This window comes from Plectropomus leopardus, chromosome 3 (genome assembly GCF_026936395.1).
Source record: "Plectropomus leopardus strain MGB_pleo_1.0 chromosome 3, ASM2693639v1, whole genome shotgun sequence".
NCBI classification, from domain to species: domain Eukaryota; kingdom Metazoa; phylum Chordata; class Actinopteri; order Perciformes; family Serranidae; genus Plectropomus; species Plectropomus leopardus.
In genome coordinates, this window is record NC_142178.1 from 4,465,718 (window position 1) to 4,493,498 (window position 27,781).

Sequence of the window (27,781 nt, forward strand, 5' to 3'; positions counted from 1 at the left end):
TCTGGGGACATCATTTGCGTCTTTGGAAAAAAGGTAATTAATTTCACTTCATTGCAATACATGTTATTGCAACACTCAGCATATGGCAAGACATTTAAAATCGCAATAATACTGTATTGCGACTTAAGTATGGTGATAATATCATATTGTGAGGCCTCTGATGATTGCCACCCCTCCTGTTAGTTTCTATATATATCCCGTATATGTAAGTAGTGTTTTGGTTCCAGGATACAAAGATTAATAAAGAAGCACAGATCCGCACAACTAAAATTGAATATCTCTCTTCTTCCAGATCACCATGTCCCAGACTGACCCTGACCCCTCTGCTGACATGACCCCCCACCCACCCAGCCCCCTCACACCGACCCTGGCTCCCATCAGGATGTCCCAGAAGCCCCTGCACTGCCCTCAGCCCCTCTGCAGCCTCCTTTGATCCCTGAGAATTTGGACCTCCCAAAGTCCACCGCTAAGGAGACGACCACGGAGGACACCCCCACTACAATGTCCACTTCAGAGGGTCTAACTGACCAATCAGAAGCAGCCGCTGAAGGTCAGGTGATCGTATGTGACCAACCAGTGAGCCTGGAGCCGGACGCTGAGGCTGCAGAGGAGGATGTGGAGGTTTGTAGCTCCAGTTGCTTCAGATTCTTGACATACAGTACACACTAAAACCTGAAACCTGATCCTGGATTTTTGAAGTAATCTAGTAATAATAAATAAAGATATCTTAAAGGGACACTTCAGTGCTTTTCTACCTGGAGCTTATTGTCCCATGTTTTTGCGTCTCAGTGATGTCACCCAGTGTTGCTCTGAAATCTTGTGAGAGGTGACTTTTTGCAGGAAAAGCAAAGGTGGAGAGAGGGAGAAGAGTTTGTTGTGTTGGAGTACAAGTGTCATGGCTGAGTTTTCAGCCGATTTTGACAAAAAGTCTGCCAGATTTCAGAATAAAACCTCTCCTTTAGCAAGACTTGGTGACACATGCTGACAAACAGGCCGGATCAGCAAAAGGTTAGAAAAAGGCGTGTTACTTTTCTGTAGGAATCATTTCCTTAATGTTGTCTGAGCCTGTGAGTGCAATTTAAAAAACTGTCTGTAAAATTAACAGCAAAGCTTTAAAATCATGACGTCACAAAACTGTAAATAGAGAAACAATAAAACAGTGTGCAGTTTACAGTAACATTTTGTGAAGCGCCAAACCAAACAAAACTCTTCATTTTCAATTAAGAACATTTTGAAATAATGATATTTTTTTGTAGAATTTACAGATTACTGTAGGGGTTTTTTACATTTTACAAATGTATGTTATGCTTTACTCTACAAAATGAATAACAAAATGTTCCTGGAATGAATATTAGGACACTGACAAAACAGTTATGTTACCTGCCAATAACAGATATTTGAAATTAAAAGAAAAATAATTCTGACATACTAATGTATAGGTTTTCAATTATCAATCTAATTTGAGGGTTTTTACACATAACATGACTGGTGACAGAATTCCAGGAATTTTATTTTTGTCTTCTAAATGGCTGGTGTAAATTTTACAGTTTGATATTGTTGCAATTGCAACAGTTTTGAATTGTAACATTTACGGGTTGTTCTGTAAAGTTGTCTGTATTTTTTTACAGAATTACTCTGGCCAATAAAAACAACAAAACTTTTTTTTACAGTGTGGCAAAAACAAGCAGTTTTAGTGGACGTAAATTGATGGCACTCAACTGCCCTGAGTCTTTAAAGTGCAGCCTTTTTCTCAGCCACATTGCTTTCTCTCTCTGCAGAACCAGTTTTAAAAAATGTTGTCTCTGTTTTTCACTGAGACAAAAAAAACCATGGGAAAATATTTCTAAATATATATCTATATATATATAAACATATATATTATAAATATATAAATATATCTTTGACATTTCTGTGGTGCTGTTTCTTGTCTATTTCCATTCATTTGTAATATAATAATATTGATCAATATAGCAGCTGCTGCGATTTATCACCAAACCTTTTATCAATATTCAGTTGACCTTAATTAGTTTAATTCACGTTAGCTTAACTTTGATTTAACTGACTCCAGAGTTCATTTTGTTTGGGGCTAATGTTTAAATATTTTTGTAGCAAAAATGCCAGAAATCGTCCATGTAAAGTTCTTTGGTTAATGCCTATAAATACTTTTGATTTGAGTTGACAAGTTACACTTTCTTAGTTGTGGGAATTTGATGCTTTTTCTTTGTCTCATTTGATGTTGAGAGTTTAAAATTTTTAGATTTTGGACTGTGGATAGAATTGAACATGATGAGACCTCAGGGAGCTGTGATCTGACATTTTATAGACCAAAGGGTTAATCAATGAAGAAAATGATTATTTATTGACTTCAGCCTTTGAGGCGAGTTAATCCAAGTATTATATGTACTGCTGTGTCTCTAGTACTTCTAAAATAATGCAGACAAAAGTCAGGTTTCCTAACTGCTGCTGTGATGTGTGTTTGTGTGTGCAGAGGTCACTTCAGGAGAAAGAAAAAGGTTGGGGAGGTTGGAGCTCATGGGGAAAATCTCTTCTGAGCAGTGCCACCTCCTCAGTCGGTACGTCCTTCTCTTTCTTCTTTTTTCTTGTCCTTTCCACCTAACACTCTCTCCCTCCTGATCTCTGAAATCTTTACCGTGTGTGTGTGTGTTTGTGTGTGTGTTCAGGTCAGAGCCTGACCTCGGTTAAAACCAAGGCAGGAGAAGCTCTGCGTCTCCACAGGACCTCAGTAGGAGAGGAGGCGCGAGAAGAAGAGGAGGGAACTGAGGAGGAGGAGAAGAAAGAGGGAGGAGGTGAAAGTGGAGAAACTGACCTGTCCAGCTCTGGGGAGTCCTCTGTTAGTGCTGCAGCTCCTGGCAGGGGTGTCCTCTCTACCATCACACACGCCGTGCAGAACACAGTGAGTGAACACGCTAGCACGCGCACGTGCGCGCACACACACACACACACACACACACACACACACACACACACACACACACACACACTTGTACTTATACCTTGAACTGAATTTAAATGTTTGACTTACTAAGATATATATTACCTCTCCTCGTGGGCTGAACACACTTATTGTGCAGTATAGGCCGAATGTGGCGATCATCTGTAAAAACTGTGTAAATGTGGAGAGTCTTGTTTTTTTGGTTTTTGTTTTGGAAATACATCCATATAAAGTGGGGTCATCTTGTTTTCGGGATGTAGCCTCTTATCCCTTTGAAACCTGATCAAATTTGCTTGATTTCCTTCAAAAACAACTTAACAAGACATGGCCCAAAAATTTGAAATGAAATAAATGAATAAATAAATAGTAAAAAGGTTACAAGAATCATCATTTTCATTTTCTGTAACCGCTTGTCCTCGTAAGGGTCGCGGGGGGGCTGGAGCCAATCCCAGCTGTCATCGGGCGGAAGGTGGGGTACACTCTGGACAGTTCGCCAGACCATCGCAGGGCCGACACATATAGACAGACAACCGTACACACTCACAGTCACACCTAAGGGCAGTTTAGAGTCACCAATTAGCCTGAGCTGCATGTCTTTGGACTGTGGGAGGAAGCCGGAGACCCCGGAGAGAACCCACGCAGACACGGGGAGAACATGCAAACTCCGCACAGGAGAAGATCTGAAAAAAAAAACCCAATAACAAACTAGAAAAGAAAACTACCCAAAAGTTCTGAAAATTAGATGTATGTATTTTATACATTTTATTATATTTTTTTCCGTGTCATCAATTTAAATATGAAATTATCATAACATAGTTTTATGGGCAGTTTATGGGAGGATAATTTTTGAATAGTGCTAATTTTTAAGGTGATTTTCTTGTCACCTTCTACTAATTTATTGCAGTTTGTGGGACACTTCTTGCAAAGTTGGTCATTGCTTTTTTCCCCTGCATGTTTTTGAATGAAATCAAACCAGTTTGCTCAGGTTTCAAAGGGTTAAATAGCTTGCGAAAGGTGTCTGAATTCACCACAAGAAAACTGATGTCGATCTAGGTTTCGAAGGTTTAAATGTCAATACACTGTAATTAAAATTTTTGGTTTTAAAAGTCAAAATGATGAGACAGCAAGTCACCTTTTTTATTATAAGTTAAAGTAGAAACAGACAACTTTTCAACTTTTCCCCCTTAGCATTTCCAAGTAGTATTATTGTTGGCACCGCTACTGCAAAGACATCCAAAACTTTCTGTTTTCGTCAGAGCCGAGCAACTACCACAGTTTCCACCGTTACTTCAGTTCTTCCACCGTCCACCATTTCCATGACTAGAAATAGTAACTGCAAAGAACCTACACTGATACTCTATACTAACTGGGGATAGCTACCGATGGCTTCCAAAGAAAACAAATCTTTTTTTTTTGTTGCACAGTGGTTGACGTTCTTCCTTTGAGCCGTAAATTGAGCCTGGGAGATCACACCTGGTGGTGGACAGAATTGCCCAGAGAAAGCAAGACTCATGGAAAACCAAGCTAAACACTGATAAGGGCCATCATTCTGCAGCCTTTACATTGTGCAATTAACATTTACCTCATAATGATAAGCTACAGCCAAAAATGGAAAAACATGTGAAGAAAGCAATGAACAATTAACAAAAAAATAAAAAATAACCCAAAAATTAGCAAGATGTTAGTAAAGAACACACAAAAATTAGAAAAAATAAATAAATTAAAAAAAAAAAAACAACAACAACAAAGAAATGACCAGGAAAAGGTGTTTAAAATTTTATAATAATTCTGAAATATAATTTTAAATATGTTGTTATAGCAATTATATATATAGTTTTTACCTAGTTGTTTTTCCTCTAGACATTTTTCCCTAGCTTTCCCTTGCAATTCCTGGAACATTCCCCGCCAAGTTGCTTGTTGCCCTTTTCCCCATGTTTTTGAGAGAAATTGCACCAATTTACCCAGAGTTCAAAGGGTTAAATATTTGTGAGGGCGTCAAAAAGCAGCACAAGAAAAGTAGGTTTCAAATGGTTAAAAGATACTGTACTTTTTCACTGATACATCAGTCCAGTTCTTTAATTTTTTGTTATGTTATATCCATCTTTTATTCGGACCAATACAGTACTATCTCAGTTGTGACTTACAGTCACATAATTATGTTTTGGTGTGTAGAGTTTTCACTCGATAAGTCAGAATATTGCCTTCTTATTATTATAGATGTTCCATTTAGTTCCTTCTTTCAATGCCATTGTGTTCAAAAAAATAAATAGCGTTTAACCGCTGTATAGAACTAACCAATTTCCATGTCAAGAAGCCAAAAAAAAAAGATGAAACAGAGTCCATTTTAATTAAGTTTCTAGTAGAGTATCTCGATCACATATATAACACTGCTGACCAGTACGTGGTACTGATGCACAGACTCACACTGTATTTGCCAATACCTATATCAGAGGTATCTGTAATACTCAGTTCAGTTTTGTTCAGTTCAGTTCAATTCAATTCAATTCAGTTCAGTTCAATTCAGTTCAGTTCAGTTCAGTTCAGTTCAATTCAATTCAATTCAATTCAATTCAATTCAATTCAATTCAATTCAATTCAGTTCAGTTCAGTTCAGTTCAATTCAGTTCAATTCAATTCAATTCAATTCAATTCAATTCAATTCAATTCAATTCAATTCAATTCAATTCAGTTCAGTTCAGTTCAGTTCAGTTCAGTTCAAACAACCTTATGTATCCCAGAGGGCAATTCAGTTTTTTACAGTCTACAGACCATCCAACCAAGAAATAAGTGAATAAATAAGGTTGCAAGGTAAAGGACGCACAAGCAGTGAATACCCAGGATAAGAAAATAAAATGTTCATTCCCAGACACTACTGTCGAGGTTTAATAGCCTGATGGCAGATGGAATGAGGAACTTTGAATAACGATTTTTTTTTCCTGAGTGGAGTGAGAATTTTTTTTAATTCCTATTTTTTTTAAATCAATCTCTTCAAGTTTTACATAAAAGAATGAGCCTTCATAGCATGGGGAGTAGTTAAAATACTCATCAATAGTGTTAAGTCGGCTATTGTACTCTGCAGGCAGGGGTTGCTATCAGCAGCTCCACATATGTACTGTGGTTATCAATCAGAATTTTGAAATAGCACCTCACAACATAAATTGATGATTTAATAATTTAATTTAAAGAATATTTAAATGAGTCAAAACAAAACAAAAAGGACTCCTTTCATCATGATATCGACTTGCTGCTCCATAATGTTTGTTGAGGCAAAAGTAATGTCATCATTTAATCAGAGGATTTTTCCAGCATCTAATAATCTTCACTCGGTAAGTCAAAATTTAGACTTTGTACCATATCATCATTTTCCTTTTATTATTTTTGTTTTTATTATTCCTATTTCATATCATTGATTTCTCTGTTGGACCCTCCCTGTCTCTCTTCAGGGTAAGTCAGTGATCAGTGGAGGTTTGGACGCCTTGGAGTTCATTGGAAAGAAAACCATGACCGTTCTTGCCGAGAGTGACCCGGGTTTCAAAAAGACCAAGGTTCTGATGCAGAAGACTGCATCTCTGAGTCAGGCATGTAGACACACTCTCAAAGCTCACACACACACGTTCAGACGCTCACAGAAAACCAATACATCTCCTCCTATCAGATAAATAATGTATTGTGTGTCTGCGTGGGTGGAATGATTTGGTGCTTTTCAGGCCTCTAAACTGACCACTCTGCAGTGGCATTACATTAAGGTTTTGCTGTGGTTTTTACAGATGTTGAAAGAAGCCAAAGAGAAAGAGCGGGCACGTCTGGGCAACCAGCCAATCAGCGCGCCCACTGCTCACTACGGCATTCTGTTTGACGACTACCAGGGCCTGTCACACCTGGAGGCCCTGGAGATCCTGTCCAATGAGAGCGAGGCCAAGGTAGGTCGGAAGTGTGACGAATATCGAGTACATCTGAGAAACAGTCTTTTTAGATTTATATACTTCATATCTGCTCCTAGGTCCAGGCCTTCCTTTCCTCCCTGTCTGAAGAGGAGCAGGAGGAGGTGAAGAAGGAGCTGATTTTCATTAAGAACATCTTCATCAAGAGAGAGGAAGAGAAGGAAGGAGAGGAGGAGGGAAATGAAGAAGGAGGAGGAGGACAGACGAAGGATAACGGTGATCTAAGTTCCCAATTACACTGTTCTACCCCCCTATGTGAGTGACCCAAACCAGCCGCCAGACCTGCTGGAGGTAGAGGCGCTCCCTGAGCACTGACCCAGGATCAGTTGGCCTTGTTTCCGTTTGAGCTCTGACAAAGGGACATTAGTCCAGACTGTAAATCAGAAGTTTAGGATCAGAGCTGATATTTCACTTTGGTGTGCATTTTCCATCCATCATTTTACTTAGTATGTGACTTCAAGCTGTGCTCTGTATTTATGCATTTTCCAAAGCATATGAAGAATTTTCCAAGCAGCCAGTCCTTGTCGGATCTAACATGATTAGCATCACCATCCATCACAGTAAAGACCTTTATTTTTATGTCCAAGTAATGTTATAATTGCACGCTCCTTCAGCAGTGTTTTCATCTACAACATCAATGTTTGAATGTTTGTAATGCAATACTACATTGTCAAGACAATATGGTCATTAATACATTTATAGCAAACATGCAAAATAGATTTAAAAAACTGAGTTAAATGGTTGTTAATGCAACTAAATGAGCTAACCAATCAGAGATGAGGAAGAAGTTTAAAAGCCTACCTCATCTCCCCTTATAAAGTCGCACACGATCCTCGCCTCAGCACCAAAAAAATTAATTCATTTCTGACTCCCTCTCCCTCCTAATAATATTTATACACTCATACAAGCAGATGACTGTCACAGTTAACTAACATGACTGACAGGCTTAACAGCTTTTTGGCTGTCACTATGGTTAACCTGGAAGTCACAGTAAGTGCACTGCAACACTGCAACAGTCCTTTTCATCCCAAATGATTCTGCTTGTGAAATCTCTTTCCAGTTGTCCCCGTCCTCTCTGGGTCAGTGTCAGGAACAGAGCAGCAGCCTTGCACCAAGTAGGAATTCAGTTTCAGGGGTTAAAAGGGGGGTTTATATGAAGTTAAGAGTTAGAAAAGTTTGAAAATCCACTTTGACTGTGTTTTCTAAAATAATATTAACTGATTCAGTGTCAACATACACAAATTACTATTCCTGTTTGCCTGGAAAACCTTGACGCCTTCTGGGAAGTGGTGTTGGAGGCGTTTTGTTCCTGATATATTGTCACTGTCATTTCAAGAAAAAGAAAATGTTCTGCCAAAGTGAAATTCAGTGTCGAGGGGATGTCATGTGATGCCAAGTGTTGGTTTTTATCATATCTCACCAGACACTTGTCGCTTGACATTTGAAAGACTGTATGTAAACGTATGCTGTGCGACAGGTGCCCTCGGGCGATGTCACAGCAGCGCAGAGCTCAAAGCTGACTGTTGTCCCTTTACCTGAAGGGTTTATAACACGGTGCCTGATCCAGTGTTGGTGTTCAGGGGCCACTGACACATTCACAACACATCACAGATTCAAAACAATTAATCTGCATGTGTGCTTTGAACATTGAGATCTAATTGGACATTTTGTTCAAGTCCAAATTAAATTTGGCAGGAAAAGAAGAATGAGAAGTGAAGGAAATCTCTGTTGTGCTGTTTAGCTGAAGGCAAACAACAATATTAACTTTATGATCTCAGCATGGGGGAAAGCAAACCATTGCACGCCATACAAATCTGCTCTCATTCTACAGCTTATGCATCCATGGCTTCAACATATGCTGTGTAAAGTGAAGTATACTGACATGACGTGTATGTGTGTGCGTGTCTGTGCGTGTGTGATTGTGTTTTTCTGCCAGCGGCTGACGGCGAGGAGTTTGTTAGCATTCTCACTGAGCTGCTGTTTGAGCTTCATGTCGCTGCAACACCTGATAAACTCAACAAGGTGAGTCTCACATATGCGCACACACACACACACACACACACACACACACACACACACACACACACACACACACACACACACACACACACACACACACACCCATAGGCTCCACTCTCTCCTGCTGCAGTCTTAGACAGTATATAAAAGTTCTCACCTTTGAAGTCCTGCTGCATATTCAAATTCACATGTATGGAGCCAGCATTAGCATATAATCGTGTATACGCATCTGATTAGCATACATCAGGATGGCGATCTCTCACCACGCTGAGCTGATGGCTGGTAATTATGCACCTCCAGGCTCGGATGAGGGCCCATGATTGGGTGAGCGATGTGGAACAGCCTGTCACTACGGAGACGGTTGGCAAGGAAACACAGGACCAGCCGGCAGGAGAGGCCTCACCTGGAGAGAACGATAAGGAGGAGAAGAGGGAAAACGGAGAGGAGCAGGGGGAGAAGGCCCAGGGGGAGGAGGCAAAGGGAGGAGAGGAAGAAGAGAAGGAGAAAGAGAAGGACCCCAGATCTGTAGAGGTGAGGTCAACTCAACAATGTTACGTGACAGGAGAGACTTTTTCTTTAGTCTGTTAATTTAATCTCCCTCTCCTCCTGCTGTTGATTTAATACAGTTACTCTGAATACAGATTACAGTGTGTGTGTGTGTGTGTGTGTGTGTGTGTGTTCTCTCCCCCTTCTCTCCAGGCTGTCTACCTGTCATCAGTGGGCAGTCTGGCAGAGGTGACGGCCCGCAGTATCGAGCAGCTCCACAAGGTGGCAGAGCTCATCCTCCATGGCCAGGACCTTGAGAAACCAGCCAGAGACCAGGCACACATCCTCACCAGGTGTGTGTGTGTGTGTGTGTGTGTGTGTGTGTGTGTGTGTGTGTGTGTGTGTGTGTGTGTGTGTGTGTGTGTGTGTGTGTGTGTGTGTGTGTGTGTGTGTGTGTGAGTCCGTGTGTGTGTGTGTGTGAGAGTCTGTGTGTGAGAGGCAGCACATTATGTGCGAGGAGAGAGCTTTGCTTAAACGTACATTTTTATTTCAGGTTGACATGTGCCATGTGTAAGGAGGTGGAGTGTTTGGCCAAGAAGTTCTCTGATATGCTGCTTCTTGTCGGGGTAGGTGAAAGGATTGTGTGTGGTTCTTTTTTTTTTTTTTAAATTGACAACAAATCTCATAAAAAATGTCTGTCTCTCACTCTCAAACAGTCTGTCTTTCTGACATCCCAGTTGTGCTTCTTGTAGTCTTAATGCGTGTCAGTTTTTCCATTCAAGAGACTTCTTCTGCGATTGTCAGCCATTGGTTCTTCACTGGTGGGGTGTCATTACCTCAGTTCTTATTGGTAGCTTTCTTGCTTGCTACTAGCAGTAATTTGATCAAATATCTATCACTGGCCAAACATTCTGGCAATAATGTTCTTCAGATATTTTACACAGATAAAGCACCAAACAATTGTTAGGGAACTCATATCTCAGTATTTACTTTAACTTCTTGCATACCATTCCCCAAAATACAATTATTTTCTGACATTTCCAAAAATAAAACAAACATGAGAATGTTTTTTGTGCTGTAAAATAGGATAAGACACAACTTTATTTATCCCAAAGGAAATTGCTGTGCAGCATTCAAGTTCGAAGGGTGCAATATACCAAAAACAGCAGAAAAAGAAAATGTATAGCAAACATAAAATGCAATATGTAGTGAATATAAACTACATAACGTACAAAATAAAACAAATAATAGCTAACAGTAAGGTGCAAAAAATAAGGTACATAGTAAATAGGTGCAAACCAAGACACAGAATATATACAATGAAATAAACAGGTTACGAGTATAAATGATAAATATAGTGTGGTTGCTCATAAATATGTTTGAACAGTTTCAGATCTGAGCTGTCGGAGTGCAAGTGACACGTTACAAAGTCAGCTCATATACACTTTAGAACGGTTATAATGATGCATTTGAAACAAAAAAGTATTTATGATTTGCAGAAATTTATAATACCAACATTTTCTTCTGGCAACTGAGCTGTAGATTGGCTCACAAATAAACATATATATATATATATATATATATATATATAGATATAGATATATATATATATATATATATATATATATATATATATATATATAGATATATATATATATATATATATATATATATATATATATTTTTTTTAAACTGTCTCAGTAGTTTTGTCGAAGTAGTTCTCAATTAAGAGTAAATAGTGCATTTGTTCGGGAATATTCAACAGAAGATTACTTCATATTTTGTGTTTCTAGTGAGTATTTATAGCAACAGGACAGCATTTATGGGTAAGATAAATGTTCAGGGTGATGAGGATGATTCCGTTTTCAAGTTTTTGTATCGGAGTTGCAGCATCCACAGGTTGGCCCTTTATCTATACTGACAAAGGTACAGACTTCTTGTTAATATAATATAATATAATGTAATATATAAGATAAGATAATATTTAAAAGATTCTTCCAGGAAGTCAGCTATTGTTGCCAAGTTGTTATTCACATTTCAGCCTTTGTAAGTCGAGCACCTTGCTGGCTGGTGAAGTAGCAACACCATATTCTTCTGCGGTAATGAGGGAAAATGTCACTCAGTGAAACAATGTGGCTCCTTTTTGTGTTTTGAATAGTTTTTGGAATATAATGGAGGTTTATGGCAGGGTGAGGCTGCTGTACATCACACATGCCAGTAGTTTATTTCTGGATTTTTTTGACAGCAATGAAAATCTAAAATATCACCAGTCTTATCCTTAAATGTTTGTCTTTGTTGTTTTTGTGTTTTTTTCTCCTAACCACTGATTTTCAGTGAGCACACTGAGTGTCATGATGGTTCTCACATCTTTGCTTCCTGTTTCTCTCTCTCAGGGCCAGAGAAAAGCAGAAGAGTTGAATCCGCTAGTAGACAGTGTGCTGCTCGAGGTGAGATGCACACGTTTGTCCTCAGATTATCTCACTTATATTAAAGGGAATTAGATTAATAATGTGGCAGTCTCAGCCTGATGATGGCTGCTAGAAATGCCTTTTTCGTGCAACTGATGTGATAATTGATCATGTTTAGTTTGTTAATGGGGAATAAGGTGAAATCTTCACACAATGCTCAAAGGTATGTTTACAAACCCAAAAGCTCTACATCGATTTTTCACACTTAAAATGCACTTTATTGCAAGCATAGTCAACATTTTTAGATTAAAACTCAAACACAAATCTTGTTTAACAATATTTATTATTAATTTAGATATTATTGTTTTTTGCTTTGTCTTTAGTATTTAATTAACAGTTTGTACTGTTCTGTTTTTCATACTTTAGCAGGGTTTGCTTAGTTAGTTAGTTAGTTTTTATTTCTGTGTCATGCCATTTCTGGCCCATACCACTTGGGATTACAAGACACCATCACAATTCAAAGCATGTGTCATCTTCCAGTTTTACAGATATCAGCAAAAAAGAAAAAGTATGTACACAAAATAAATTAAATCACAAAATAATACATGAATTTGTGAAGAAAAAACTTTCTCACATGCCTCCACAGTGAATGGAGAATCAAAAAACTTCATGAATTGAGGTAAATGCAAAACTATTTCAAAACATCTGTTTACAAACACAAACAACACACACGCGTAACTAGTGCAGTATAATCCAAGTCTCATTTATCCAATTGTATCCCGCGCACATGCATTTTTGCTAAAATGTTACAATATCAAACACTTTTGCCATGGAATAGCGAGAGCGTGCCTGAGCTCCATGTTTGAGCTCTACTTGAGTAGAGTTCAAACACACGTTGTTCCAGGCACGCCACTCTGCCATGCATGAGACTGTTTGTAATGATGTGTTTCAAATTAGAATGTCTTAGAAAAAAAAATCATATGTTTGGGAAGTAGTGAGCATAGAACTGGATAATTGACACTTGGTTTATTTTGCACAAGTTGTGTTAGGGTCTGTAAAGTGATTTTTGCTGTTAATAAATGTGGGCTCTGTTTACTTCAATTCATTAAGAATGTTTTCCGTTTTTGGATTCTTTGTTTAGTGTAGAGGCTTGCCAGACAAACAAAGTCTTCCTCACGAATAACATAAAAAACATAACACGCGAAGAGTAACTGATGAAGAAACTATCGTTTTGGGGCGAACTACTCCTTCAAACAAACCTTAACAAGTTCAGTCATTTGTTTGAATGAGAAAGGTGATGATGAAGATGATTTTATCTTATTTTATTTCACCTTTATTTATACAGGCAATCTCTTTTAGACATGGGTCTCGTTCTCAAGAGAGGCTTATTTTGGACAACATAGAATATAACAGAAATTAGTTACAGACAGACAATTTTATCAATACAGTACATCCAACATGTAAATGAAAGAGCCAGGTGGAAGCAGATTAAAAATACTTAACACAGGAAAAAGTTTAGAAAGATGCTTTTTCCAGTGCCCTTAAAATAAGTTTAAATTCCCTAGTGGGATGATGATGATGATGATGACGATTACGATTACGATTACGATGACGACGATGACGATGACGATGACGATGACGATGACGATGATGATGATTGTCTCCTGTCTGCAGGGCTCCAACAGTACCAACTACATAGAGAATGCATTGCAGCTGCTGCTGCCCGTCCTGCAGATCTCTCACATCCAAAGCCAGCACTGTCAGCCCACCACAGAACCAGCAGCACAGACTCAGCATTAACACACACGCACACACACACACACACACACACACACACACACACACACACGCTACCTGCTCACCTGCTTGTCTTAATGTATCTATTGTTGTACAGTAAAGAAAATAGATGATTCCAGATGAAGTGCTTAAATCCACATAAAGTGCCATGGCAACAGGCAGAAGATGTTTTATATATAAACATAATATAATCTTGAAAATAACAGTTTAACAAACAGATAATGTACGTTTAATTACCCACAACGCAGCTTGTATGTGTGCCTTCTCCATGTCGCATCTCTGAATGTCGTTTTGTCTCAGTTGACATTATGCTTTGAGGAACCAAACTGTGTTTAGAGCTGATCTGAGATCAGCTGTGACTCACTCCATCTGACAGACAAAGATGTTCCTGAATTGTTTCCCAAAGCTGAACCAAAAATGACTGATCGTGTTGAAGGGACTTGACTTTAATGTATATTAAGCATTCTTTGCACTCCTCATGGTCTATTGTTATTTTAAAAGAAAGAGCAAAGACTAACACTAGTAAAATATTTTAATCTGGTTTGAGACAAAATGCCAGTGTTATTGATTATACACATCCATTTTTTTTCTAGTTTTTTTATATTAAATTATGGGAAGTAACGCTACTTTATAATTCACTCTTATTAAGTTTGTTTTGATTGACAAATCTGATCTTTATACTTTGAGTTAAAAAAAGATTAGTTCTCCTTCTCCATTCATGTGTACATTTAAGATGTAATGTAGGTGAATCCATCTCTCATCATGTTTTGTTGTGCTGCTACACTTTAATAGTATAGTTTGATTTTTTAAAATTTTATCTTAAAGGGATAGTCCAGATTTTTTGAAGTGGTTGTTGTATTGTATGGGGTACTTTTTCTATTTTCACTTTATAACATACAGTAGATATCAGTCAGTACACCAGTTTGGAGAAGCACACTGGGATGCCGACACAGAAGCTACACTATGTGCTTCTGTGGATGGGGTCCGCAACAAAATGTATTTTAGCTACCTAAAAAAAGGTCCCACCTAAAAACATCAGTATCAGTTTATGTACCCTATATTGAGATTTGTTTTTGTCATTTTACCTTTCTATCAGACAGACTTTTCCCACAGAAAGCCATAATTACACTCTCATAAAAGCCACCAGACTCCATTGACAAAAACAGTCATTTTAGCTCTCTGAACACACGAGCTACATGTCTACTGCTGCTTCGATCGGTTAGTTAGTTTGTGCCATTGTGTTAATTTAGTGAATGCAAACTCACCCTTTCAATTGACAAAGTCACATAATGACAAAAACAAACAAACCAATAGAGGCAGCGGCAGACCAGCAGCTCCAGTGTTAAGCAATGTTAAATCACTGCTTTTCTCAATGAAGTCTGGCTTTGAAGAAAGCAACACAATGGCTTAATTTTCCTGTTGAAAATCACTGTCTGACATTAAGGTAAAGCTGTGAAAATATTGTAAATACAACATACATTTAAACCGATATTTATTTTTTTTTAAGTGGGATTTTTTTCCTAGGTGGCTAAAATCTGTTTATTTGTTCTGAACTGCAGAGGGACTGTGGAATTATTGCTAAACTATAATCTGGTTTGGTTGCATCTATTGGTAACATTTATGTTTTAAACTGTATATGTTCTCTTTTTAATTAAATAAATAAATAATGATAATAATGTTTTCTTGGTGACATCTACTGTATGTTATATACCCCATATAACCACCACTCCGAAATATCTCTTCAATTGCGTTCTTGCCGATGAGAACATAGATTACACTAGTAACAGAGGTTGGCATTGATCCTCTCATCTAACTCTTGACAAGAATGAAAATGATTTTCCAAAATGTTAAACTATTTCTTTAACAAAAACTTGACGTCATGCCCTCTGTTGGATCATCTGAACACCTAGAAGAACGCATTAGCCGAAACATTTTATTTCCTCTTAAATAACGGCATTAAATACTATTTTTGCCAGGCTCTAGATTTATTCTTCATGCTCCCCAGAGTTATACATCTCAGCCATTTTCCACCTTATTATTTCCTCCCTTTTCTTCGACCACCTGTAGATTTTCAGCAGCAGTCCCGAGGTGCTCACAGTGCATCTGTGTTTTCAATATCCAGTGTTAAATTGGCTGAGCTTCCAGCCAGCAGATCTCTGGAAGAGATAAAGTACTCTCTTCGCCTCCTGCCTCCTCCCTTTTAGAGACACATTGATGCAGGCAGGAGAGATATTAAGCAAAGAAAATATTAGTCTCTCTGTCGTAATGGTTCGGCTCCATTCAGCCATATCCAGATGGAATACAGCCGTTCATCAGCTGTGTTTCTGTCTCAGAATACAAAATGGTTTGTAATGAGAAACGTTTGGAGGCAAGTCATTTATTAAGGTTTGGACAGTTTACTAATATATTAGGATTCCATTTTAATGAAGTGCCCTATGACTGTTTGAGGATAAGATGTTGAAAATAAACAAGATTTAACCATCCATGTGTCTGAGATGTTTTCATCTACCCTGCAGAGGTGGCTGGTAATTGAAGCAGTCATTTTTATTTTTATCCAGTGCTCTCTGTGTCCATTTGTGTGCTCCTCGGGCGGCTCCTCTGTTGTCAGGCCTGCTCCTCTGTGTCGGGGATGGAGGGGTGGCAGCGATGATGCAGATTTGCTAAAGATAGACATGATTAAAAAAAAATGCAATAAACACACTCGAGTTAGATGACAGTGAAAAGAGTTAGGGTGAACTTAACTCTGATGACACTGATGTACAGTAAATTGATTCTGGTTTCTGATTATATATAAAGTCAGCAGTTGCGAGTAATAAGTATTGAGTAGGATCTATGGATGCACAATATGAGGGGTTTGGCGGTTTTTGGGTTGTTTTTGTTTAGTTTTTGTTTATTTCTCAAATATCCTATATGCAAATACAAAAAAATATCTAATTTGGCAGATAATCAATACCAATATATTCACTTTTAATCCCAATTTTAGTGATCAAGTGTATTCTGTAGTGGAATTAACATCATACTCTGCATACGCTTCTCCTGACAGCCCACCAGCAGAGGGAGACATAACGTACAATACTTTTCAGTGTATGTAATATTTATTCATTGTGCAAAAACTAGTAAAAATATTTCAACATAGGGTTGATGTTTTGTATGTTCAATTTGTCAACAAAAAAATGGTTTGTGATATCGGCGAACATATATGCAGCTTTTTATTCTTATTAGGCATATTCTTATTCTTGAAATATATATGTAGACATGCAGCCTTCAAATATTGATCGGAGGCTACATGTATAAAATATTCGTGGCTGAAGCTTCCTAGGTTTATCGCCACTGCCTCATACTAAGCATAAATTGCAGTAAATCTTAGACCAAACACAGTATCATCTAAAAGGGAGGATGCGAGGTATTGGTGAAAAGTAACTTGCACATCTACTTAAGTACTACAGAATTCCATTTATTTAAGGGCTTCAGTTTCTTCACATTGTAGATTCAGATTATTAATTCAACATACAAACAAGTGGACCTATACTATGCAGTTAATAAACAGTACAAAAAAACAATAATGCAATCAAATTAAGAATTATGTTTGTGGGTTTAGGGTATTAAATTTAAAAAAAAAAAAAAAGTTGCATCTACCCAAAATAAACAATGGTATATTGCACCGCCCGTCTGGCACACCGAGATACACAAATCAAACACATCTGCGTCACCAACAGGTACGAGCCGTGAGTGGCTAACATGCTAAATCGCGCGTGCGTGCATTTCTGCGTCCACATGAACTTTTACCTTTAGTGAGGTGTGTGAGGACCTCCTGCTGTCCGGGACACCCCTACACACGGCTGTTTTTTGAGCTGAAAACGTTTTGAATTTGAAGAGTACAGTCGGAGAGGCCGAGTGGACTGCTAATATGATGCTTTGAGAATGAAGCAGCGGAGAAGTTGGCGCAGTCTGAGGAGGACTTCGGTGAGTACAAGCTAGTTATTTGCGTAGCGTGTAAAAACTCTGCAAAAGCTCTTTTTTGCTTGTTGTTGTGGCTGTAGCTTATGTGGAGATCATTTGTACACTTCTCTGTTGTCTGCTTTGGTGACACGTAATTCTCCTGTTGAGCCTGTAACACGGGGTGGCCAAACTAGCCATCTCTTAGACGCCAATCGCGGCCCGCTGCCCGTTTTAAACTGCCCCACGGCCAGGTGTTAACAGTACACTAGAATATGGTTTAAACATTTTCTAATTTCACTGCGTGTACACTGCAAAGCCTAATTTAAACCATATAAATAACGGATGTAGCTACAGTGAAATCAGCTATTGTTTTTTTGCAATGCTCTTTTGATGTCTTGAGTATTTCCGCTGTCGCCATCTTGGTTATTCGGAGTCAGAGGTGTTGGGGCAAGAGTCTGGGGCCCTGGAGGAGCGAGGGGTGAATGAGGCTCATATGCTCATATTGACCATATGAACACACCCCTGATGTGGTATTCTCCACTTTCTGAGTCAAAACTTTTCTGAGCGCATCAACTTAAGTAAAATAATTTGTGTACATCACTTCTCTTGATGTAAACACAAGTGTGTGAGTTACATTTAGCGGCAGCAACAGACCGTGGTGACACCTTGCAGACGACCTGTATCTTTGGGTCTGAATAAAATGTAAATGGGTGAGTTTAAAAAAAAAATCCCCATGCAGTTGTCAAGAATTAAGACCAAAACCATTTTTTGTACCAGGCTATAAAAATGTTTGTTTCTGCTGTAAAGTTGGGCATTTTAACATGAGGGTCTATTGGGACAGACTCTGTTTTGGAGCCAGCCTCAAGTGGCCATGTGATGAACTGCAGGACCCAAGGTTGCTGCTGGGTTTAAACATGATGTCGCTGTCATCTTTAACTTGCGTTTGCTTAGTTAGTTAGTTTATCATCATCATCCTCTTACAAGCCCTGCTATTGCACTAATTAATTTAAACATGAGACGTCGCCACTTCACCTACAATGATTGATTAGTAGTCGGTAAAAACATTTACCTCAGAAAACACTGACCTGATAAAACGGAAGAGGGAATACTCTTTTTTAAAATGTTTGCCCACCGATAAACTACTGTAATGTCAAACGTTAAACAGTTTGTATGTTGAGTAGGAATTTTGATAGAAAATGAATTTTCTACAGAAAATGGGCTTTCCTGGTCTCAATTGATTTCTTGCTGTGTGATTGAAAACTATTTCTTTCTTCTTATATTTCTTCTATATCTTCTATATATTTTATGTCCCCCTTGATCAAAAATTTAATTTATCTGGATTAGTTCTAGTAAAAGTAGGAAATAAAATGAAAAGATCTGGGTGCTTTCTCACAGTAGTCATCAAGGAAAACAAATTGAGGAACAAAATGACACACTTGAGGTAGCCTCTTTCAGTTTGCATATTTACCTGTATGGCTGTGGTCAACATTTTCGTCCAACAGAGTTTCGGTCTCATCTGAAAAATGCATGTGAAGACAACAGACACATAACATCAATGGCTGTTTTCTTTGAATTTGTTTAAGTGTGTATATGTCACGATATCCTACCTTGAGTGTCAACTTCTTGAATGGGGGAAAGTCCTGTCCATTAAGGAAAAAAAAGTTGTCAAAGGACTGAAACGTCACAGTGATCACATGATTTTCATCTCAAACCGTGTCAGTGCATTTCGGAACTGACCTGAATGAGCTCGGGGCCCATAGTACTGAAAGTTCATCCCTGTTGGACAATAGAAAATCATGCCAAAAAAGGAATGTAGACTTTGGGTTTGGGGTGTATTAGTGTGTAATTTACTAAAATCATTTACCTTTTGGAGGGATGATCTCTGTGCGCATCTGACCATCTAGTTTGAAAGATCATTAGAAACATACAGTATTACTCAGTTCATAAAGAGGTGTACTGAAACTGTCTTAATTTTGAGCAAAAGAATCATAATTCTGAAAATCGACAGACACAAAAGCACTAAGCCCATTGACCATTATGACCGTTATTCATTTCATAATTCTGAGTTGAAAATCTTCCTTGCCATGAATTGTCCAGAAGAAACAGCTATTACAATTCAAATTATTTTGAACTAGATATTGCAAAATTTCATATTGACTGTAAAATTGTTTACACATATTTTTAGAAATTGAAAAAATGAGGGAAAGGGATGTTCAGTGGCGTAGAAAGTTTAAGAAAAGTTAACAGGATGTACATTTAAATTTACCTTTCAACTGCTGGCCAGTGACGCTGTAACCAACTGAATGCACATTAGGTTTTTCTGGTGAAAATAAGAAATGTTTTCAGGTCAACTTCCAAATATCAAACCAATCCAGTGTTCATATGAGTGTGTGTGTGTCTTACTGCACAGGTGTCCCCTGTAGTAGATCTGTGCGAGCACTACAGTGACTATAGTCAGCATCACCACACACAGCAGAGCGAGCCAGAGCATCCTGAACATACACCGCCACTCATCTGGAGGACAGACAGGGATTCAGTCAGAGACACATTTAGGTCACAGAAAAGACACAGGCCTGCAACAGCCATTGCTTTCTTGATCAATTAATATGTCAACTATTTCTTCGATTAAAATGTATTTTTTTAGTCTATGCAATATCAGAATACTTAAATAAGCCCCTCAGTTATCCAGAGGCAAAGCTTGAATTCATCAGGTTATTATTTTTTGTTTGTTTTGTTTTTTCGCTCAGCCCATAGCTTAAAATATTTAATTAACAATAACATAAAATAGAGAAGAGAAGATCCTGATAAATTTGAGCAAGCATGTGTTTGGCATTGAAGCTGTAGTTGGTAACTGTCATATACCCTGACCGTAGTACATGATACAGGTGATCTGTAAAACGAAAAGTCTTGTACTTCTGTCATCTCTTGGTGCTCTAATGGCATTTTTTCAGCTGTAAAATGAGAACATTTGTGACCCGCCTAGCATGTTTAAAAACAGTTGAGCCAAAATGAAGCACCACCCACCAGCAGAGGCAAACTTTCTTATTCTACAGCTAAAGCTAAACAGTACACTAAAATATGTTTCTGAAAACATTTGAGGCGAGAAATGGCCATTGCAGTTACAAAATATAGATCAGCATTTGATCACTGCTGCCTAATTTGACAGTTCGACCACAGTTCAAGAGCAGTAACTGACGTGATTGTAGTGTTGCACGGTATACTGATACTAAAAAAGTATTGCGGTACCCAGCTGTTAAAAACAATACAGTACCACCTTTTATTAATACCCATACTTTATGAATGACAGTGTTTTAAAAAGAGCCGTGTTTCTCCGCTTGCTACAGTGAGGCTGTGTGTATGTGTGTATGTGTGTGTGTGTGAGTGCGCGCTGTTCAGGCTCTGCTTTCACTCCCTGCAGGCGCAGGGTGTGTGTGGGTGTGTGCTGTTCCGAGCTGTGCTGGTTCTCCCAACATTGTGGGTGCCAAACATGTGTTTGGTGTCACGGTGAGATGCCACAGTAAGAGCAAGAGTCGTGGCTGCTAAAGTTTCAGATGCTTGTCTTGCTGACCGTCCACAACTTTTTAACAAAGCAGACGCTCGGAGCGAAAATAATATTTTTCGACCCCACAAACAGCAAAAAGCACATGTGTAAAAGATCAAAGCATCCAAAGCATCCAAAGCATCTCAGCGACGGACACATTTGACTTGATTAATGAATTCAAAGAGCCACAGGTTGGTTACCAAATGTGATAAATAACATGATTACATGCTCCCATACGTACACACAGAGCGGAGACCTCCGTTCATAAGGAGGCGATTGTATAGTTTGTGTTGAGTCTACTTTAGTGCACCGCTGTAGTGTGCAGGCTGATAATCCTGGGTTTGAGCTTTTAGAGCCTGATCACGAAGTGACAGACTTACGCTTACTGTCATTTGTGTGTATTGTTTTTATAGGCTATCAAACTGAATTATTGAAATATTGAAACTAACATTAGCATCATTTGTATATCTCCACCCCACAAGGCACACAAACACATGCCAGCAAAATGTGCAACAACCCAGTTGAGGCAGCCTTACCTTCCAGCTGTGTTTGAAATCAACACAAAGTGTGAAAAATATTTTAAAAATTTTAAACAGCAGTAGCTGAGTTAATCTTTTTTGATCGGGTGTCCATAATTCATTCAATAAATCCCCTCAGTAATTACATTATTGCACCCTCTTGCTAGCAGTTTAAATAGAGCACTTTGTTGACTTTGCAAGACAAGAAAAAACTGATGGCTTACTGCCAGATTTCACTTAAAAGTTAATTTATACAAATTAATGTTAATACATTTATAATAAAACAGCTCAAGTGTAGTGTACATACCTATCTTCCGCTGTCCCCTTTTAAAGCCCTTCATTTCTGTCTTGTCAGGACTGTCATCTTATACTGTATAGTATTTCATTACTTTTCCTGCTGTTAGGTTTGTGGTATCGTTTCAGTATCGGTATCGAGATATTTTGGGCAGGTATCATATCTAAGTCAGAATTTCGGTATCGTGACAACGCTACCTGATTGACAGCTGTGTTAGAGGCACCTCAGCTCTGATTGGCTGTTTTCCATCAGCCGTGGTAAAGTCTAGCAAATGCCATCAAAAGCACTACAAAGAGGAGGGACATGACTTTTTCACAGACTGTTTGTCTCATGTACTACTGTGTGTACATAGTGTCAGTTTTAGCAAATATAACTAAAAGTTATTGTCATAAAAGTAACCAACTATAGCTTTAAAGATTGATAAGTTACTTTTATTATTGATTTAAATATTTATTGTTGATTATTGATTGTTGTTTAAGACTGTTCTTGATTAATTGTGAGTGGGTCTTTTAATCAGTTAATCATCATCAATAATAGTTTTAGCACTAAAAAAGCGCCTCATCATCAGATGTGCAAAGAACTACAAATTCATAGCTAAAAATAGGGATACAAAGATAAGGGTGTTGTCACAACAGCTCCCTCAGTTGCGTTTATTTTTGGTCATTTTATCTTCTTGGCCTCCATCTAGCCACATCCACTTCCCCATGGCGCTGCGTCTCGACTAAACTTCACCTGTCTGAAGAACTGAGTCTCATAACCTTGAAAATGTCAGGTACTATATATTCAATAGCCACAGATGTCTAATTAAGGAAGAGGCATTAAATTGTTTCAGGATTTGTTGAATACCATAACCGCAGTCCATTTGTCCACTTTTTGGTTAGTGTAAGCTTTTAACAGATAAGTAAATCTATAAACCAAGCATATTCTGCCGTAAGTTGATAAATTGAGAAACCAGAAAAAAAACGAAGTATTTAAGGGACAGTGTGCAAGTTTAAAGTTTCATCACTTTTCCTGTGTTTTAGGTTTTTGTTGTGGTATTGTTTCAGTGTTGGTATCGAAATATTTTGGCCAGGTATCGTATCGAAGTCAGAATTTTGATATTGTGACAACAGTGCCATAGATGAGGGGCCGCTTCCCATGTAGATATAAACAGCTCACTCCAAGTTAACAAAAACAGGATTCTTATTTTCAGGGGATTAAACACTGAAGAAACTTATACTTGTTATCTAATATTACATTTTTACAGACATGTCTCCTTAAAGCCTACACAATGGACCTTTAAAAAGCTGGAATCAAGAATTTGATTTTCTTTTTTTAATTTCTCCAACCGATTAGTTGACTATCAAATTAGTTTAAGTTGATGATAAATTCAGTAGTTGACAATTAATTGATTAATAGATTAATCATTGCAGTTTTTAATTGCAGAAACTGGGTGATTCATTAACTGTCTCAAAGAGCTAGTTTAGTCCCGCAGATACTCCAACCTGATTGGCAGGCCATTATTAAGAGAGACAGAGGCTGATGTGTGTTCATATCAGGAAATGTAGAAGCATTTTCTGTAACGCTGTCAGTACATATACCAACACCCTTTTTTCTCCAGTCAGTTGCCAGATTGGCAGTGTTGCTCGGTGCCCTGCTTTCCAGCCAACTGAACCTTGAACCTGCAACCTGAACCCTTAACCCTGAAACCAGTGCATGCCCGTAAGCTGAATTTATCAATAAATCCCAGAAATCTTCCTATCTGCTTTCTCTTGTTGCCTTGTACTCAACAGCCTTACTGATGAACTTTGATAGCAAGAGAGAGGAGAACATAAACAGAGAAAACAAATATATTCAGTGAAAGACATGTCAGACAGAAATGAAATGAGATGAAAATGCAGAAATAACAGCAGAGGATACAGCAACAAATAGAAAAGTAACAGAAGGGGAGAGTGTGGAAAGTTTGGTGGAAAAATTTACGTGAGATGGATATCCAGCTTTCAGCACACACACTGGAAAATATGAGTAGCTTTAAGCTTGGGGGAGTGTTGGAGAGACGAATAGAAAGAGAGCAAGCCAGAATCAATACAGCTTTGGGGATACAGCAGATTAAGATGTACTGTAACTCTCAGATCATACAGCACACAGAGAGAGGGGAGGAAACAAAGTCACAGAGCTGAGATTGGAGTTGAGAGAAGAAGAATGGAGGTAAATTTGCTCTATTGAAAAAAATGACTCCACTGTGGACAGAGAGAGAAGACGGGTTTGAATGAGATTGAATCAATTTAACCTAAAATGAAAACTGATTGGCTAATTTCATTCCTCTCCTCTCTCCAATCTTCGAGTAAAGCCACAGTGACCGTGCGGGGAACAAAGAGCTCTCTCATCCTGACACCGACCTTTCTGTGTCCGTTTCCATGGCAGCTTTTCCTTCGCTGTTGCAGTCAAAACTGTTTGATTGGCGAGCCAAAGGAGACAGCGGCTTTGATTGGCTGACTCCGAGGTGGGCGGAACAGGGAGACAGCAGTAAAATGCGGTCCTCTGTCCTTCATCATCTTTCTTATCCTCCTCTTCCTCCCCCTCCTCAGGTGGGTGGAGGTGTAAGGAGCTTTGATTATTGCGGCCGTACAAGGTGAGATTCAGGGTCTCTTCATCTCTGAGTTGAAGCTCCACTGACACCTCCAGATGCACTTCTGCAGCTGTGAAGGGACAGAAAGATGAATGTGTGTGTGATGTTGAAGCTCAGAAAGCTAGCAAGTGCAGCCTTGAGCATAAATTAGCGTAATTACCAGTTCTTTTGATCATCTCAAAGGTTTTAGTCTTTAACAGTGCTTAGAGCTAATGCTAATGTCAGCATGCTAAAACATTTTGATATTCATTAGGTTAAATGCTCACTATGTTCCTAAACTTAGCATGCTAAAATTAGCTAATTAGCAATACTGCATGAGGCTCTGTAATATTTCCTAAAAATTAAAATCTCAAATCTACTTATGGAACATTATTAGGTTTATCGTTTAGCATTTGAAATAATTCAGCCCAAAATAATTACACCCCAAAGATGTCTAATCACCCTTTGTGTGCTGAGAAACAAACACTAAAGTTTTTTTTATAGACAGCCTCATTAATGTTCACAACCTGTAGCTATACAACTCTAAAGTGAGATTCAGCAGCGTAATATATGAAATGTTCAGTAAATGCATCTGACACATTAAAAAGCAATTAACAGCTGTAGCCTGCTGTATTTACCAACCTCTTACTCCAAATTAGTGTTGTGTCTTTTGGGGACATTTCTTTCAAAAGAGCAAATGTTTTGGGCAAACAAACTCAACTGAATCACTTCCTGAAAAAAATTCCTTCATTTCTCAGTTCACCTGAGCTCTCAGTCAGTTGCTAGTGAACGTGCATGGACTCACTGTGAGAGACTGCATTTTAAGTTTGATCACACCACATAGTACACAGTGAATGTGAGGCCTGAAAGTCATTGAGTCGCTCAGGCTCACCCCTCTCCCTCTTATGTCTTGAAGTCTCGAAAGTATAATCAGATATTTCATTTAATGATCAGGTGTCAAAAAATATGCATGCTGTACATAAAAGGCTAGGACTTCAGCTTTTAATTAGCAATGGCCATCTTAATGGCCATCTCAAACTAAATTCTCTGTTCTCGGTTCAGTAGTAGCAGAACTGGAATTTCATCCATGTTCAGTCCAATCAGTGGGATTGCACACAGTCCAATCTCTGGTCAAGCACTAAATGATTAAGAAATCATTGAATGAACCAATGAACACATCTTTTTAATTGAGAACTGCTTTGCCCATTACTTCTTCAAATAATGAAAGCCCTTATCTACTTTATGTACCTTATGTAGAAATGTAGACGTAGGATTCATCCTCTTGGAACCCAGCTCATTCTCATTCCCAGGTTGTCAAATACAGACTCATTGTCACACCCCTTGGCTTGTGATACTGACATCAAAAAGCACCCTGTAATGCCAGGCTTTCAACTAACTACAGTAAAAACCCATCTGCAACATTACTATAAAAGCATTGGACGTAGTATCAAGAGCAAGAAAATCTGCATGGGGAGGTGTGGATATGGATGCGTCAAACAACCAAAGGACTTTAACCCAGGAGGCCACAGTTTGCGTCCCGAACGAAAACGAAAGCAAATATTGTTTAAACATAACATGCAATTTATGTAGGGTAGTTACCCACTGATGTCACTGACCTGTACTTTTGTGAAAAAGATACTTATTCTAACCCAAAACATGGTCTTGTTCTAAACATAGCCAAATAGCTTTGTTTCCTAAACAGAAGTCACATAACCCTGTCTGTCGATATCAGACGCCATGGGACATGGTAAACCATCAGTATTTGAAAACCTGGGAATGAAAACCAGTTGTGGAACCACAAATGTCTTAAAATAAAATATCGTAGCAATCCATTCAGTAGTTGTTGAGCTATTTCAGTGTAGACTGAAGTGATGGATGACATCCCCATAGCTGCATGGCTAAAAGCAACAAAATTTCATCTTAAAAACTTTGTAATACCTGAAGATGAGATGTTGCTGTGTAATTCTGCCATGTCCATATCTGTCTCACACATGAACCAGCTCTTTGCTGGGTCTTCATCTGCTCTCCTGGAGTCTGACTCATGATCTGTTGTGTTGCGTTGATGCTCTTGAGTGCAGTCCTGCTCCCACTTATCACCTTTTGAGGTCTGTAAAGGGACACACATATCCTTTCTCCTAATTTCAGCATCCCCAAGCTTCCCATTTCCCCCCTTCTTCAGCTGATTCCCTCGCTCACAGGGTCGGTAGGGAAGGCAGAGGAAGTTCACTTTTAACACTGCAAGGAGAAAGAGAGTGAACAACAGAAAATTCTGAATGATTTCTCGGAGGGAGCAGGCTAAGAGCGGGGGAAAAAACCCCGCAAAGTGCTCTCAAGTCAGAAATCAGAGCAAGATCTCAAAATGGAAGCTATTGCCTCCAGTTTTTATCTGACACACAAAGAGACAGGAAGGGCACAGACAGAAAGCAAAGCCATTGAAGGCAAACACGTGCACAAGTACAAAGGCTAAAGCAAGCTGCTCTCAATAAGAGAAACAGGCCTTTCAAGGCAACACAACATGGAAACATTTTCAAAGCAGCTGTCAGTCATCTAGCGTTGTACGGAGCTATATTTAGGAGTGAGAAAGAAAAAAGAGCTTGAATCAGACTGAGTCTACATGCAGGAAGAAACAGGACAAAATGACTAAACAAAAAAAAGTTTACTCCTTTTTTAAAGGTAGACATTTGATATAAGGTTTGAACTAATCTAGGAAAATTGAGACATAACAAATAGTTCTTTTTATGGAAGAACTGGTTGCGAAACGACAGTGAAGCATGTTATTTTTAAAAAGTGGATAAGCCTCCACCCGATGTTTTGGACGACCCACCTTTGTATAATGTGAAGAATTCTGGGAGGCAGATGATAAATGCGAGGATCACGAGAATGAGGAGTTTAGCGAGGGCTACTCTCGTCATGGTTGCACCATCAGATCACACTTTCATCCTTTTTTTTCACGTGGCTCTTCATGACTTGTGGCTCGTGGTTTCTGCTTCCTTTCTTGAGTTTTAAACAAGCACATTCATTCAACACCCAACAACAGAGCAGCTTTTGGCAGAGTCTGAGAGCTCTAATATATATTGCTCATAATTCTTGCGCTGGCAGGCGGCAACGCAACAAGACACATGTACACAATACTTCACTTCCTATTACACTTCCTGTCTTTTTCTCAGAAAGAGTGAGAAATGGAGAGCTGTAGATACAACAAAAAGTTCCCATCAGGAGAATGTAAGTAGAAATGTGTGTGTGCTGTGTGTATTGTGTTAGGTGTGGATGATAGACTGATAGATAGATGACTGATCA

At 38.6% G+C, this 27,781-nt stretch overlaps 2 protein-coding genes across 3 annotated transcripts; one reads left to right on the plus strand and one right to left on the minus strand.

The window, feature by feature from the left end:
• Nucleotides 1-16,087, plus strand: fam114a1 (family with sequence similarity 114 member A1). The gene is given in 13 exon segments (XM_088075390.1): nucleotides 1-338; nucleotides 341-621; nucleotides 2,489-2,573; nucleotides 2,682-2,914; nucleotides 6,397-6,531; nucleotides 6,721-6,873; nucleotides 6,954-7,149; nucleotides 8,831-8,916; nucleotides 9,214-9,444; nucleotides 9,613-9,752; nucleotides 9,953-10,025; nucleotides 11,793-11,846; nucleotides 13,482-16,087. Coding segments are annotated over 13 exon segments (1,833 nt in total). The 5' UTR covers nucleotides 1-298; the 3' UTR covers nucleotides 13,608-16,087.
• On the minus strand, nucleotides 15,962-27,623 carry LOC121942004 (uncharacterized). Of its 2 annotated transcripts, XM_088075391.1 has the most exons (10): nucleotides 27,309-27,619; nucleotides 26,423-26,719; nucleotides 24,276-24,575; nucleotides 19,947-20,057; nucleotides 19,810-19,863; nucleotides 19,408-19,443; nucleotides 19,281-19,319; nucleotides 19,151-19,183; nucleotides 19,012-19,059; nucleotides 15,962-16,264 (listed from the first exon to the last, which is right to left on the minus strand). In XM_088075391.1, exons 1-10 carry the CDS (start codon nucleotides 27,394-27,396, stop codon nucleotides 16,209-16,211), a joined length of 1,062 nt encoding a protein of 353 aa, XP_087931517.1. In that variant the 5' UTR covers nucleotides 27,397-27,619; the 3' UTR covers nucleotides 15,962-16,208. The 2 variants fall into 2 exon arrangements, 1 of the variants encoding a protein (XP_087931517.1); XR_015776176.1 differs by lacking the exons at nucleotides 15,962-16,264; nucleotides 19,012-19,059; nucleotides 19,281-19,319 and having other exon boundaries at nucleotides 19,159-19,183; nucleotides 19,810-20,057; nucleotides 27,309-27,623.
• Between the last annotated feature and the right edge of the window lie 158 nt (nucleotides 27,624-27,781).